The 13,965-nt window shown below is 41.2% G+C and overlaps 1 protein-coding gene across 2 annotated transcripts in view; it reads right to left on the reverse strand.

Moving 5' to 3' along the window:
• RELN (reelin) overlaps nt 1–13,965 on the reverse strand; it is a 275,939-nt gene that overhangs the window by 228,361 nt on the left and 33,613 nt on the right. For both annotated transcript variants that reach the window (XM_064421959.1, XM_064421958.1), the window contains exon 2: nt 1,590–1,700. In XM_064421959.1, coding sequence (XP_064278029.1) covers nt 1,590–1,700 — 111 coding nt within the window. The remainder of the gene's footprint in view (nt 1–1,589; nt 1,701–13,965) is intronic.

The following is a 13,965-nucleotide window of genomic DNA, read 5'->3' on the forward strand; positions in this document are numbered from 1 at the left end:
TAACACATCAAGAGCTAGAGAATGACCTTTGGCAATTTAAAGAAGGCCACGTTGTTTTTTCTGTCATACATCACATGTTACTTTAACACCTGTCTCAATGAAGCATCAGCTAGAATGGCCTTTTTCTACAAATGAAGATACACATTTAGGGAAAAATGCAGACATTCTTTGGAAATGCACAGAAGTATTTAGGTTCTTAAAATTTTGCTAAATTGTTATTCTTAAATACTTAGTTGCAATTAAACATGACCTGTACACTTTGCCCAGTGAGTTTGCCATGATCTCCCAATGATACAAACACTTAATTTACAGCAAGGCAATATCTTGCCAGTGACTTGACCATCTCAGAAATTTCACATTGGTAAGTTCTTTCTGTCTTGCGACTCCGTCAGATTCTACCCATCCTGTAAACAGGACGGTGGGAAAGGAGAAAGAGCAGTAAAATTCTTCCAGAAAAGACTCTTTCAGTGCCTTTTGCACAAGGCATGAAACACTTGTGCCAGCCATGCTCTTCCCTTTGAAAGGCTGAGCAGAATGTCTGAGGTTGAACTGTGGTGTTATCCACAGAACAAAGCCCTTCTCCAATTACCCCTCAGGACAGTTTTAAATAATGTGCTATTTACATTACATTCTTTCATTTACAAGCACATGTATGCCTGATGGATGACACTCAAATGCCCAGACCACTCATGCTCTACATGCTTTATAACAAAAGTAAGTACTGTGAGAGGTTATTATGAAAAAAGTACTGAATTCTGGCCCAAGCAGACAAATTAACACTAAAATTAAAACATTTAAACGTGCTACTGCAAGTGCACTGTAGTTGATGTCCCATATGACTGGTATCTGTTTTTGTACCTTCACCACAGATTGCTTGTTAGGGTCACTGAGTTCCTCCAATGAGGAAGGCAATTCTTACTATTATTTGTAAGAATATAAAAAATGCTACCAAATAACAAACTGCAGAAGGTATAGCTGTCAATTACTTGCAAAAATTTAGAAAAGATTATTTAAAAAATATTAGTCCTTAGCACAGCTGGTACCGCTGAGGGCTACAGCAGAACCTGAAATACATGATAATTCTGTAAAGCTTATCATATCCCTTTTACTACAGCTCTGCTTTTTGGACATGGTAAGTAATTGGTTGTATGAAATATCTTGACCAGTTTTAAGAAAGATGCTATTAATTGAATGGAAAAGTAGGTTGACATAAGCTTAAAGGAAACAGATTTTCAGCCCAAGAAATACTTAGAGACTTTGGTCTAAATGCTTTAGTTTATACAAAATGTCACACACTTTAGGAATGGCTGCTTAAAACAATTTATCTGCTGAGGCTTTTCTTTCTTAAAATTTATATTATTCAGCATACTAATACCAGGGCTGAGCAAAGGTGAAGATGGTACAAGAAGCAATAAAAGCTGCCTAAAACCTGCCGCTGCTTTATGTCATTGACTCCCACTGACTTCCATGTATTATTGATTACTCAGTCTAAATTAACCTCTTCCCGTAATTGTCTTGCTACTGATGTCCTCTGTACCACCATGTACTCATTACCCTGGGTTGCAGAAGGTAAATTACACTGGACTTACCAAATCCAAAAGCACTGGAACCACCAACACTCTGGGAAGCCTGAACACTGGTAGATGTGTAGAGCCCAGTCACCAGTAAGCCATCAAAGAAGGTACTTGTCGAAATAGTCACTGAAATGAGAGAAATAAAATACGGATAAATATTCAGGTTAAGATCCTATACACTTTCTGTGAGCAGGCTCTTGCTCTGGAATGGGATCCCATCATACAGTCCAGTGAATCCATCTGTATTTCCCCAATATTTATGCTACTTTTACTTTCAGTTGCCTTTGCCAGGAGCATAAACTAAGTTATTAATGAAATGCACAATGAGTTGGAAGATAACACACTGGAATATATGGCTTGTAAGCAATTGTCCAGACATTAAACTGTAGTAAAAACAGTGAAATAACCAGGATTATGGTACTGCTCTTTCTGGATCTAAATAGAGTGCCAAGTTACAGTTATCATGCTTATTATAGTATTGCACATTTAAATTATATGGGCATCTGAGACATTACAGATTGTGTGTATTTAAATAGCTCAGGAATGCATTTTTAAGAGACTCTTAAGTAATAGCAGAAAACATCCAAATAAAAACTACAAGTAACATTGGAATCTATACATTCTTTGTTAGAATTGACAATTATTGCAATATTTATTCAATTCTTGTACACATTAATTTTCATGTGTTTACTTTGGCGTATTTGACAAGGTAACCACACAAGGGAAGCCAGTTGATGTACTTTCTGGATTTCAGCAGAGCTTTGGATACTGTCTCCCACAGGATCCCTCTTAACAGAATGGCCAGCACACAGATAAACACATCATTGACTCACAGGCTGGGCACAAAGGGTTACAATAAAAGGGGTGGCATCAGACTGGGGACCTGTCACTAGTGGGGTTCCACAGGGTTCCATCCTGTGCTCTCCAGGCCCTGTGCATTTTCACATCTTCATAAATGATTTGGGGACAGGACTGGAAGGGATACTGGGCGAGCCCAAAGATGATACAAAACCAGGAGGAGCTGTTGACTCCTTCCAAGGCAGAGGGGCCCTGCAGAGAGACCCCAACAAACCAGAGGGCTGGGCAGTCACCAACCATATGAAGACCAATAAAACAACAAAAAGCTCTCTCTGCTGAAGAAGAGACTTATTACTTGTAGCCTCTTACAGTGAAGATGCATCCAGACCTCAGTTACCACACTTGTTCTGCTTCATACCTCAATCCTTTTTATTCCCTTAACTTGGAGAGATCAGTGCTTGCCAGGGATTGCTGATAAACTCTGGTCACTCCTAAATCACATTCTACCTCCCTGTATTTCCCTCTTTTGCTGGAGGCATCATGAGCCAGTGACTGGCCAGGAAACTGAAGCAAGGTACTCCAAGGTGACTGCTAGGACATTCATTGGTGATACACATTCAACAGAGAAACTGATGGGTTTCTTAAGTCCTAGTAGCCAGTGTTTCCTCTGTGGTACACATTTGGCTTAACATTGGTGTTTAATATTTTAAAAAATATTAAAATGTTGACAGTAGCTTAATTTACTTTGAGCAGACGAGTAGTATTTACCATGTTTAATTTATTTTTCAGCTCTTTGTATTTAATGATCTTATTTTCTTTGATTATTCAATACTACACTGAATAAGCCCTGAATCTGACTTTTCTGCTCCAATGGCTCCAAATTTCAGTGTTTTGCAATAGACACTTCCCTGAATTCAGATGCAGGTTCAGAGCCATATGTTCATTTTTAAAGAACAGGCTACTTCTGATACATGTTAAAAGAGCAGCAAAAGACTCTAGATTTTTTTAAAAATAAAAGATGTATTAGGGAGAGTAAAATAAAATCAAACAAGCAAACAATGATTTTTTTCTGCATTTGATGATGAAGTGGTGAATAAATACATGACCTTTTCTTCCCTTTATTCCTTTAAACCAACAAAGAGGCGAAACATATGTTGAAAAGTATGCCTATGTGTTATTTTTGAAGACTTGGCAAAAGAGTCAGTGAAAAGCACTGATAGAAGGGCACTGGGCCAGTACTTTGCTGCCATTTTGTTTCCCTGTAGGGAAGCATCTTATTCTTTACTGGATAGGATATAATGCAAAAGCCCACTGTGAACAGGTGACCAGTTTCTCTGTGGGAAAGAAGTGATATTTCACAATGCCTGTATTTGACTTTGGACATATTTGTGTGACTGTCAACCCTCATTTTACATAAGCATGTAATAGGTCAATTTTTATTGTTGAAAAATTTCCAACACAGTATGGCTCCCTCATTAAACCTCTGGGAAACTGCACAAGGCCTCTAGCACATTTTTTAAAAACAGAGCACTAGGCTGTTATTACACACGTGCCATACATTTCAGAACAATTCCATAGTTCTTCAAGAAAAAAAATTAATCACGACAATCTCGGTGATGATTTTTTTCCCTACCCACTGGTGAAATACATCAAATTCCCATAAAATAAAAGAAAACACACAGTATGCCAAGTGATAATGACTAAGAACAGGAAAACTATGCTAATGCACAGCCCAGCAATAGGACTGTGATTGTATATAGGGGCTAGGGCTTGTTACTGAGGGGTCCTAAATTCCTCTTCCAAAAGAACAAGAAGTTTCCCTCCACCAGGTTTTGTTTGTGCCTTTACACTGGCTCATGCATAGTAGATGTCAAATATCTGGCACTAGAGAAGCAAGGACCAATGTCATGACCCACTGGGACTTTGGGAACATCTGGAAGGACACAGAGCAGCCAGGGCTGGGCAGGAAAGGGGGGCTCTGGCACTGCCCCAAGGCTGCCCCTTGGCACCCAAGGGACAGCACAGCAGCAGCTGCCACCTGCAAGCCCCAGCAGCACTGCTCCTTCCTCCACAAGACCCTTTTTTGGGAGCAGAATCTGGTGAGTAAAGCAGCCAGGAGGCTTTCCTGTCCCTGGGATGAGTGTCTAGACAGGGGTGTGCAGGACCCTGCCATCCCCAGAGAGCAGCCCCTATGCCAGCTCTCCCAGCTGCTGCACCAGGACAGGCAGGGACCCCCAGTCCCCTTGTGCCACCCCCGTCCCCTTGTCCCACCCCTCACACCAGGGGTGGCAGCACACAACCCACGGTGCAGATGGAGGTAGGAAGCCCTCAGCTGCTTTGGAATAGTCCAGCAGGAAAAACATCTTCCCAAGAAATGCATTTTGGAGCAACCTACTGATCAGACAATATCACTCTGCAAATGTTAGAGGCAAAGGTGGTAACTACTTGAAGAGTTATCTAACACTTCCTTCTATTTCCAGTTCCTGAGATATTTGCCAATATTTACCCCCTTGGACTACTTGAATTGGTTTGCTTTTCATGATGTCTCCCTCAGACTGATTTAATTATTTAAGGAAGAAGGAATTTCAGTCAAAACATTTCATTTCTGAGGTGAGCTCAGTGGAGAATATCTTGCCCTGGATGAAAAATTCCACTGTGTTTTGCTTTCATCAACTCTACTGCTCTGAAGTATGAGAGTGTTTCTCCAAGTTAGGACAAGTTATATTTTATATATATACACATTTTTAAAAAATCAGAGTTCACATATGCTCAACAGAGACATTTTCATTTTTAGTATCTAAATATTTCTTCAGGCTCTGTCCTCACTTAGTACTCTTAGAGCACTCTCTGACTAATAAAAGCTCACTGAAAAAAGTCCCATGAAAAATATTTCAGTCCAGCAATACTGCTTTGTTGGAGCAGAAGTGCTTTGTGAAGATATCATTTTTGATGATGTTTTGATCTGGAAAGTTTCTTAGTGTTTTAAAGCAGGAAGTCATATCTGCTGTTTGGAGAGAAAGGGGAAAGAGAGGGAGCTTTATCAAAAGTCTAAGCCTTCTGTGAGAAGACTCAATTCATCAAAATCCCACTTCTCAAAATGCTGAGAAATGTGCAAAATGTTACAAAGTTGCTCCAAAAGTTTGACCAACACCATCACCAATATCTTAAACTTAGGAGACATAAAAGTAGACCTGAGGGCAAAAGTGAACTACGATGGAAGAGGTGGTGACTGGAACCAGTACAGGAAATAGGGAAATTTTTTGAGAAAAAATGGGGAGTGATGGGGGTGAGGGGACCACAGCTGAAGAAAGTAGCCAAGAGAAGATGATGAAAAATAGATAGGATGTGCACCTGTAGCCTGGAAATGCTAGAAAAGTTCAGTATGAGGGACTCACACAGTAACAGGGAAGAGACTCCAGGTGTAAAACCCAACAGCAAAGTTTGGGTCAGCCTCACATGCTGGTCAACAGCCAGGAAAGAAATCCACTGCCTACTCTTAGTCCACCTTCTAAATCAAGTGAACAGTGTTTGCATGATGGATATGAAACATTCCTGCCCACAAAACACATGGATAGGAATACATGGATTAGTGAATAACTTCAGTTTATTTTGTAAAAGCCTAGGAAATAGCTCCATGAAAAAGAAATCATACTGGGGCTGGGAAACACCACGGAAGTATCCTCTGGTGCTGTTTCGCCCTACCTTTCTTTCTGTACAAGGACTGCAGTCACAACGTGTGTTTCTGAGAATCATGAGGCCCTCAGCTCAATTTTCCACCAAAAATCAGGGGGAGTTGCTGACTGCAACCCTGCACACTCCGCACATGCCTGCTGCTGTGCTCGGCTGCTAACAAGGCTGGTTTGGCAGCACACAGGCTGGCCTCATCCTGCCTAGGCCACCACCTCTGGGAAGCTTTGCTGCTGTTTCCTTGGGAAGGGAGGGGATGCAGCAGCCTTTTCTGGAGAAGCCTTTCATTTTGCACAAGTTTCTGTGAGAGACCTGGCGCTGGTGCTTCCCGTGGGACAAGGCACAGCAGAGCCTCTGGCAATGCCAGCAGCTTGACATGTCTCGGGGAGGAAGCGGGTCAGGAAGGAGGAGGCTGGCAAAGATGCTGCTGAAATCATACCACAGGTGGAGGTAGCAGCATAACAGGAAAGACCAAATGGAGTTTGAACTGTAGTTATAGTCAAATATTTTTTAAGAAATTAATGCTGTTCTTATAAACATAATTTTCACTCTTTTCCGGTGCTGTATGCCACACATACTGCATACTGTTATAGAACTCTATTAATCAGCGTAAGTAATTGCATAAAATTTGCCTTACATTCTCTCGAGGGACTGATCTAGGCTGTTTTTTGGATTTATATTCAGAATACTCAAAGTACAGCCAATGCATCTAAACTGTAAAAGTAGAAAAAGTGCCAGGTGGAGGAAAGGGATCATCTCAGGAGATAGCTGCCACTGACAGATCTTACCTATTTTGGCTGCTCTTCAGCACCAGCTGAATGCCACTAAGAGGGCTGAAAGATACAGAAATTCCACAGAATTTGCAGCTGCTCTTGATGGCAATCACAGAGTACAAGAAGGAATTTATAAAGGCAAAGATCTTTGATGCCCCACACACTTCTTAAATGAGTCAAGACATAACCAGAGTGTAAAACTGCACTTCTGTATACCATAGAGAAAACAGAAAATAATTCTGGTATGTGCAATCACCACAGGCAGTAGACTTCCTGAAATGGAGCTTTCTTTGATCAAAGCAATGGCAGACACTTTTTAAGGCTCTTCTCAAGGTCAAAGTCAGTTCCCTATAACACTGTAATGTTGCATCATCACACACCTGAGTCATGGCTGAAAACCATCCTCTTAGGAAATAAATTATTTATACTGAAGTAATGCTTTTGGAGTTTTTGTTTTTGCTTCACTCCTAACAAAATATACCAGCCTGTGCAAGTCAGATGTGCAACGGCACTGTTCAGAGAGGCCTCTGTCCCTCACTGTGCTGCAGCATCCTGCCAAGGAATGGAGACCAACACCACCACAGCAAAGCCTGTCCATGCCACGCGACATCCACAGAGTATGCTGAATTGAAAGGGACCCACAAGGATCATCAAAGTCCAGCTCCTGGCTCTGCACAGCACCATGCCCAGGAGTCACACCATTGCCCAAGAGCATTTTCCAAATACTTCTAGGACTCTGTCAGGCTGGCGCTGTGACCACTGCCCTGGGGAGCTGTTCCAGTGCCCAACCACCCTCTGGGGGAAAAACCTTTTCCTAACACTGAAATTAAACCTCCCTCCAGCACAGCTTCAGGCCACTCCCTTAAGTCCTGTCCTAGTCACCACAGAGAGGAGATCAGTGCCTGCTCCTCTGCTGCCCCTTGTGAGGAAGCTGTAGACTGCTATGTCCCTCCTCAATCTCCTCAACAAAGAGATGTTCTTTGTCCTTTGCCAAGTTTGTTCCCTTTTTTAGGCAATGGAACCTTTCTGCCACCCTCATGCAATGCCAAACACAAGTGACCCATCCAGGCATGCAGTGCTCTCAGGGCACAGATAATACCAAGTCCAAATCCCTAAAATACCAGACTGCTCCTGAAATGCCAGCTACAGATTAAACTGCTAGTAAGAAGAGAATAAACCCTGATGCCTTATTTAAAGGCAACTGTTAAGACACCACAGTGATTAGAAATCTATAAATACTCAGGTAGAGTTTTACAGGTATGCTTTACAAAGAGTGTGCTGATAGATGTACTTGTAACTGAATGGTGGAGAATACTTTGCTACAAGAATCCAGAAAGTGTATATACTGAATTGCACTCAGAACCTTATTACTATAAAAGAAATTTTTAAAATAAAAGTGAAATGCATGTTGACATAAAACTAATTTTTATGGCTTGCAGACATACTTTGCTTTCAAAAGAAAACAAAATTGAGAAATTCATAATTATACAGCTATTTCAGATATGAGCACTAGACAGACGTGCAAGAACACTATGAATCACAGGTCTACACATCATTCAGCAACAAAAGCAGAAAGCCCACAGGATTCTTACTCATCCTTGTTTTGATTTTCCCCAAGTAGGTGGAAGAAAGCAGAAAAAAGACATTTCAGCATGGTTAAGTAAACAGATGAGCAATCTTACAACTGCAAGCATTCTCATGTGGGTATTGGTTTCCTGAAGTCCACAACCAAAGCACTTAATTCACAATAACACACCAGTGAGCTTTTCTTTTCTTGTACAGAACAGCACCATCTCTAACCTGTGATGCCCTCACCAGTTATTCCAGTTAGCAATTACCCTCAGAGGGAGGGGAGTAAAAATGCACAAGTTTTGAACTTTGTACTAGACAGCTTAAAAATCTGATTTGGCCTTGCTTTGTGTTACAGTATAGTTTCAGTTCTTCTGCCCCATGCTCCATCAAATCTTTGTGTCTTTATAACTTTTCAAATCCTTTCCTAAACTGGTCATGAGCAACAGAGAACTGAAAATAGATTGCAGATGTGTGGCAAAATGTCTGTAACATGATATCCAGAGACATCATTTGTCATTGATGCAAAGAGTGGCCTATCAGCCTTGTGAAAGAACTATTTCCAGGGACATTATTTATATTTTTGAAAGTTCATAACAAGACAGTGACAATGACATCAGTAGCAATATAAAAAGTGTTTATTCTTGTATTCCTAAACTATAAGGAATTGGTCATATTTGGTTACATGGTTCAAGATGCTTCAGAGCTCCCATCTCACTAAAAGTTCCATGGTTAAACCTGTGAAGAGGCTTCCAATGAGAGACCCAAGAATCTGACTTCCTATGTATCAAAATCCCTAACTTAAATACATTTCTGACCCTATTCAAAGCCACCAGAAACTTGGCCACATTGAGCAGAGGTGCTTTATTCCAGCTGGCATCACCAAACGTGTTGGCACAGCCCAGAGACCTGACAGAGGAGAGGTAAGGCTGGCTGCTGTCATAGCTGCCTGCTTGTAACCAACAGATGGGCAATTAAGGCTCTCACCTGGGTAAGAGGATTCAAACCTGAATTTCCCAAAAAAATATTGGTTTAAAATATTTTAAACTCCAGTGCCTGTGTGGCCCAGCCACTGTTCCTTAGCTGCAGGCATTGCATTTTATATGAGAAAAAGGGAATATCAGCTGGCACAGAGGGAGGCACGTCCTCTCTTCCTTTTGGGGCAGCCTTCTTGGAAGGAGAGATGGAGGTTTCAGTCAGTGGCCCAGTGAATATGTGCTACTGCTATATAAATCTCCAGAGATCATCACATCTATTTATGTCACCCCATTTAGGCTGTAAATCTCACCCTAATGTTGATGTTTAAAACAGACCAGATGAATCACACTCCAGAAATGTCTGATTCTCCTCACTGGCTATAAAGGGAGCCCAGACTGTAAAGCTCAGCTGTAGATGTCAACACTGAAGATGGCTAAACTGAGATTATTCCCACCAAGAGCCATTCACACAGAGTAATTTAATTATCCAATTTCTATTAAAATGTCCAACTACTGCCCACGTCAGAGGGAACTGAGCAGGAATTAAGCATCCCAGAACCCAGAGCTCACCCAGGGACATCAGAGACAATGACTATCTTTATATTCTTTCATGTGTTATGCCAAACATCTCACTAGTGCTTAGCAACTTAGCAAGCCCTGGTAGTACCAAACCACTCCAAAGGGTATCAGCAAATGCCTGTTATTCCATTGGCTAATTCACAGAGGCCTGAATAGTATTAATGGGGTTTAAGCAGTAAACACAATAACCTGCGTATCAAACAAAATGTGTTTCACTAAAATGTACATCAGCTATGTCTCTAAAACTTTAACCACTGAAATAAATGGTGTGCCATAGCCAAAACAAGAATAATCATCAAAATACCATTTCCTGTTGGAAATGTCCTCCATTGATGAGGACAATTATTTATAGTTTTCGTTTAAGAAACACAAACCCAATCATATCATTTGTTGAAATGCACCTCCAGGCAACAAATACTGTAAACATGGGAGTTATCAGCATGACATAAAAGCCAGTAAAATGTGCTTTAACAGTGTTCACATGATGGTTAGACTCAAATGATTGTGAAACCTACTTTGTCAGTGGTAGTGTATTGTTTCTCTTATCCAAAGCCCCAGGAGAAGATGGGAAGAGCTGATGATCATTCCCAGACCTCACCAGCTACATAGGGCATGAAACAATCCTAGTTACTGGTGTATGTTGGAACTGTTTTGTGTCTTTATTCAGCAACCACCATTCTTCTTATTAAGTTTTGAAGCCAAATGTTGTCATGCTTCTATGAAAAGCATCAACATAATATTTTTCTTAAAAAACAGATTAAACATTATTGTGATTACCCTTTTATCACTCTAAGCCTGAGAATATTGACCCCCGTTTTGAAGCCTAACCTTATTTTTCATGCCTTTCAAGTTTATGTGAGGTTGCCTGTTTGATACCCATACATGAAAATTTCATATTGTTGGCTGTGCTCTCAATAAATTATTTAGAAGGTTTGAATATTTCTGCACAGTGCAGATTTTCAGAAGAGTTTGGTAAATCCTTTTATTCTGCTGTCCTCAAAAGGCAAACAACCTCTCAATACACAATTAACAATAGCATTAAAAGAGAAAATGAAGGCTGGCTTGAAAAGAGAGTAAGTATAATTATCTACTAGGAATTTATTATAACTCAATAATATCTAAACATTTGCAAGATCTTTTGTCTTAATTCTAGCTAAGGAAGCACACCCTCTAAAACCAGATTCTTGAACATGTTTACCTCAGGCTAAAGTAACACAAATCCTCTTACAGACACATGAATTATGATGAGCAAATATCATGAAATGCAGGAGTTCAAGTGCTGCTGGAGAACAAGGAAGCATCTGGCTGCCCGGGGCTTGAGAAGGTGCACTGTTCACTGGGTGAAAAACTGGGTGACTGAGCCCAAAGAGTGGTGGCCAGTGTTGGGCCCTGTATGGGGACCACTCCTTTTTAATATCCTTATCAATGACCAGGGTAAGGGATTGAATGAACCCACAGTCAATTTATACTTTTACAGCTTCAGGTGACAAGGAGCTCTACCATTTATTTATATAATGCTTGAAAATGTTTTTCTTTATTTTTTAAGTTCTCTTTTCTCTGAATTATTGTATTTTCAGTGGAGTGTTTGCTTTGTCAACAGACTTCAACATTTATAGATAACTTTCACAACTCTCTCAACTATCCTTTTTCCAAAATTAAGGAAACTTACTTTAGCTTCCTATTACACAGGAAGATGTTCTCTCTATCATCATCAGCTAGTTTTACTATACTTTTTTGGAAGCAGAGGCAACCAGATGTATCCATGACACAGAAATCTGGGTAGAATTTTGTTATGCACACCCAGTGGTAAAAGTGATGCCGGTTGTTTCAGTCTTCACTCCTTTCCTCATAATTCCTAAGGTTCAATATGGTGATTTTTTTTTTTTTTTTTACTGATGCTTAGCATCAAGGTGATATATTTCAAAATGCACTCCCAATATCCTGTTCCACATAGTCTGAATTATTTTTGCCTCTGTTCCCCACCACCACCTTCATTTTTCAGTAATACAGCATTAAATTTTACAGCTTTGAGCAGCATGGTGTATGATGCTGTTACCTTCCTAATAAGTCCCTGCTATAATTTTGGCCACTTTTAAGTTCAGGCATCAAGCCATGACAATGATACTTCTTCCTCATCAGCCACAGTCCTCCCTCCTCAGAGTGGATTCCTTGTGTGATATAATTCAAATGAAAGCTGGCATTGTCTAATAGTTAGCTCATGAACAAGAATGGGCAATAAAGTTTCTGACTCCATTTATCTTTATTAAATTTGTGCTTATCTTCATTAAACCAGAGCTTAACAAGATTGCTTAATGGACTGCAGAAATAAGAGACCTTAAATAACCTGGTGCTTTGCAGCCTAAATATGTTGGACAACCAATATAGCAGCTGTCCAAGGGACACACAGGTATTTTTTTAATACCAGACTTGGGACTCATCTGCCTGGGTGTGAGCATGCAGAACATCACCCTCCTCACCCAAACTGCTCATCTCAGAGTCCTTTCTGTACAAGAGATGTACCATTCTGTACAGCAGTCTGTCCAGACCCAAATATTTTACCAAGTCAGGCTCTGGGAGGGTTGGTTGTAGATTCTTGGGAGCAAGGGGGAAAGAGTGCACAAGTGTCCTGATTAGAAGGGAGAAAATAAAGAAAATACATGGAAAAGTGAAGACTGAAATGCACTGAAAGTTGCTGAGAACCATGAACAGAAGGAAGAGGCCCAAAATACATCATACTTATTATTATGGGAATTATTATGGGAACGGACACGAGTTCAAAAATGTGATTTAATTTTGTATGTATGATTCATGCAACAAAATAATTCTGCCTAAGTACAGTCCCTCATTTAGTTGGTGCAGAATGCTATTTTAATAAAGCTACAGAACCCCCATCTATAAACTGGAACAATACTACTAAATAGCCTAGAGATTGACTGACATTTTAAGTTAAAGAATGGATCAAATGAGGATTTATTTAGGAAAAATATTAAATTGGGTTAAATATATGGGTTTATGTTAAATACATGGGTTATATTAAATATGAAGCAGTATTTGTACTGGCAGCCCATGGCTTGGACAGGAGCACTCTTTGCTGGGTTAGGAACTGGCTGGATGGCTGGGCCCAGAGGGTGGTGGTGAATGGTGCTGCATCCAGCTGGGGCCAGGCATCAGTGCTGTCCCTCAGGCCTCTGTGCTGGGGTCAGCTCTATTCAACATCTTTATTGGTGACATAGATGAGGGGATTGAGTCTTTCATTAGTCAATCTGCAGACAACACTAAGCTGGGGTTGTGTGTCAATCTGCTGGAAGGTAGTATGGCTCTGAAGAGAGACCTGGAACAGTTAGATGGATGGGCAGAGTCTAACAAGATGAAGTTCAATAAGTCCATGTGCTGAGTCCTGCATTTTGGCTAAAATAACCCCCTGGAGTGTTATAGGCTGGGGATGGTGTGGCTGGACAGTGCCCAGGCAGAAAGGGACCTGGGGGTGCTGGTGACAGCAGCTGAACACGAGCCTGCAGTGTGCCCTGGTGGCCAAGAAGGTCTGTCAGCAGTGTGACCTCCTGGCCTGTATCAGAAATGGTGTGGCCAGCAGGAGCAGGGAGGTCATTCTGCCCCTGTACTCAGCACTGGTGAGGGCACACCTCAAGTGCTGTGTCCAGCTCTGGGCTCTCAGTTTGGGAAGGATGTTGAGATGCTTGAGTGTGTCCAGAGGAGGCAACGAGGCTGGAGAGGGGCTGGGAACACAAACCCTGTGAGGAATGACTGGAGGAGCTGGGGGTGTTCAGCCTGGAGAAAAGGAGACCCAGAGGTGACCTCTACAACTCCTGAAAGGTTGTTGTGATCAGGTGGGGTTGGTCTCTTTCTCCAGGCAGTAACTGACAGAACGAGAGGACACAGTCTCAAACTGCACCAAGGGAAATATAGGCTGGATACCAGCAAAAAGTTTTTTACAGAAAGAGGGATAAAGCTCTGGAATGGCCTGCCTGGGGAGGTGGTGCAGTCACCATT

Source organism: Passer domesticus, chromosome 5 (genome assembly GCF_036417665.1).
Source record: "Passer domesticus isolate bPasDom1 chromosome 5, bPasDom1.hap1, whole genome shotgun sequence".
Classification (NCBI taxonomy): domain Eukaryota; kingdom Metazoa; phylum Chordata; class Aves; order Passeriformes; family Passeridae; genus Passer; species Passer domesticus.